Source organism: Pinus tabuliformis, chromosome 1_2 (assembly GCF_031772625.1).
Source record: "Pinus tabuliformis cultivar Carrire ecotype Pingquan chromosome 1_2, CPIR1, whole genome shotgun sequence".
In the NCBI taxonomy this organism is placed as follows: domain Eukaryota; kingdom Viridiplantae; phylum Streptophyta; class Pinopsida; order Pinales; family Pinaceae; genus Pinus; species Pinus tabuliformis.
Window position 1 is genome coordinate 685045470 of NC_142298.1, and position 2578 is coordinate 685048047.

At 36.3% G+C, this 2578-nt stretch overlaps 1 protein-coding gene across 1 annotated transcript; it reads left to right on the top strand.

Annotated features, from left to right (window-relative positions):
• The first annotated feature begins 459 nt into the window (after window positions 1–459).
• Window positions 460–2306, top strand: LOC149207580 (uncharacterized). The gene has a single exon (XM_089395802.1). It carries the CDS (start codon window positions 751–753, stop codon window positions 1963–1965), a length of 1215 nt encoding a protein of 404 aa, XP_089251928.1. The 5' UTR covers window positions 460–750; the 3' UTR covers window positions 1966–2306.
• Window positions 2307–2578: the final 272 nt, after the last annotated feature.

The following is a 2578-nucleotide window of genomic DNA, read 5'->3' on the forward strand; positions in this document are numbered from 1 at the left end:
TAATTTAATTAGATTTTATGGTTTTTTTAATTTTAGCTACTTTAGATGTATCATAAAGTGTTTTAATACTTATTAGATTTACATCTCAATAAATTTTTTAATGTTTAGTATTAATGGATATGTATAAAAGTTTATCAATCATTTAATTTATATGACTTTACTAAACTAAAATCATTTTAAAATAAAATTTATTAAAAAAAATCAATAATGTTCATTAATGGTAATAAAAAAACTAATAACGTTATCATTTAATTTATATGACTTTACTGGTCTAAAATTATTTTAAATTAAAATTTAATAAATAATTCAATAACCTTAATAAATATTTAACAATTATTAATGGTAGTAAAAGAATAGTATAAAACGTTACTGAACAACCAGCCACAGGACACATGAATAAAAGTGAACGTCATTTTGTTTGATTTATTTCTCTCCTATTTAACACAACATCTAATAGAAAAAATGTTTTTGGAAATCCCAAACAGTCCCTGGTAACCTGGTAGGCTTTGTTGACAATCTTGACTCAATCCCTTTATTTGTGACCAAACCCTGATAAAACCCTACTCGGTCACTGTTGTAAACCCTACTCAGTCGTATAGTAGTGCTTCTCGAACCCTAATAAAACCCTGTTCGCTTACCCAATTTTTTATTTTTGCTTTCCCTGTTACCTTACTCACCCAATCTTTTAGGTTTGCTCTCCAAGCTTCACTGACCTTCTGCAGCCGCTCTCGACTTCTTCCTTCTGCACGCATGATGATGACGATGAACATATGGAAACGACTATCAAGGGCAATGCCTCGTGTTGCATTTGCTGTTACCCTGAAATCCCACATAACATTCCTTAATTTCTGCACTCAAATAGCAACCCCATTAGCAACCCAACCAGAGAGGGATGTTGTCACAGGATTTCTCCTCGACAGATGCGGTTTATCACAGGACGATATCGCAAAAGCCTTTAGACACAGAAAGGGATTATTGCTTCGTGCAAAATCAATTCATAATATGGAAGAAGGTTTGAAGTTGTTAAATGGCTGTGGTTTGACTGACCCTGCCCAGATTCGAAGGGTCGTCCTTTTCAACCCTGAGCTTTTATTTCTTAGAACCGAAAGAAACATAAAGTCTAAGCTCACTCTCTTTGGTACTTTCATGAAGCCACGGGATATCTACAAACTATGTGGTAGGGGTTCACGGGTATTTAGTAGCAGCGAGCATAAGCTGAAATCCACAATTTCACTTTTGCAACAGCTGGGTGTTGAGGGTCCAGCGTTATCGGAGTTAGCGGGGAAGGTGCCGATGTTGCTCGCGACTTCAGAGGAAAAGGTTGTGGAGTCATTTGAACAGGTCGAGAGGTTGGGGTTTAAGAAGGGATCAAGGGGGTTTTCCCATGCCATGCAGGCGATGTTGGGGTTAGGGAAAGAACAGATAGATAGAAGGCTACTGTATTTGAGAAGTTTCGGTTTCTCTGAAACACAAAGTTTAGAGATATCAAGACGGAATCCGAACATTCTGAAGATTTCAGAGGAAAATTTGAAACGGCATGTGGATTTTCTTGTAAAATCTGCAGGGTTTACATTGGCCAGTCTTTTGAAGTATCCAGCTGTCCTTGGATACAGTATGGAGAAGAGAATAATTCCTCGGTATAGAGTAATGGAGGCATTGAAGATTATGCAAGTGTTGAAAACAGAGATGATATGTCCTCGATATTTTCAGTTAATAGAAGAACAATTTTTGGAGAAATATGTTAATAAGAATGTTGAATCCTTGGTTCTGCAAGATATTTACCATTGGGTGAGAGATGGAAAGTTGAGCTCTGACGAGGAGTCATGCACTAGAGCAGATGTAGTACCAAGGCTAGAGGTCGTGCACCACTACATGAAAGCTAGAAAGTTGAGTGTGGACAAGGGAGCACGTAATGAATTAGAGGTGGAGAAAGTCACTCATGAATGCAAGGATTTTGTTCGATGATGCAATGGAACTGAACTGCACATAGCATGATTATTCATCAGCAAGCGAAAGAAAACTTGTGGGTGACAGATTACCGGTATTAAAGGGAAGTGAATTTTATAATATATGTCTAAGTGTTTTAGAATAAAATCTGCTGTTAGTTTTAATGGATTACTGCTTTTTGTACGGATGAAGTTGCCTCTGGGAATACGATAAATTGTACTGGATGGTAGGAACACTAGGAACACTGCCAAAGTGGAATTTTTGAAATGCCATATGTGTAATCTGTACCTGGTTTACATATTTGTCATATGTAAAGGTAGTTTGTCTTAGCAAAAGAAGAGACTGGCATTGAAAAAGCATTCAGAATTCACTACTTGTTTGGAATTTCAATATAACTAGTTGTTTGGAATGTTTGGAATTTCAACATGACGTTGGAATTTTAAAATGACTACTTGTTTGGAATTTCAATATGACGTTTTCCTTGCACTATTTCTCTTTCTTTTGGGTCAGAGAACCCACTTTAGAGTAGTTATATGGTGTGTTTGGCAATTGAATGGCTACAAAAACACTGCTTTAAATTGTCAAAGTCATATAGTGGCTAGTTAACATTTATGAGAAGCATTTTTGACAG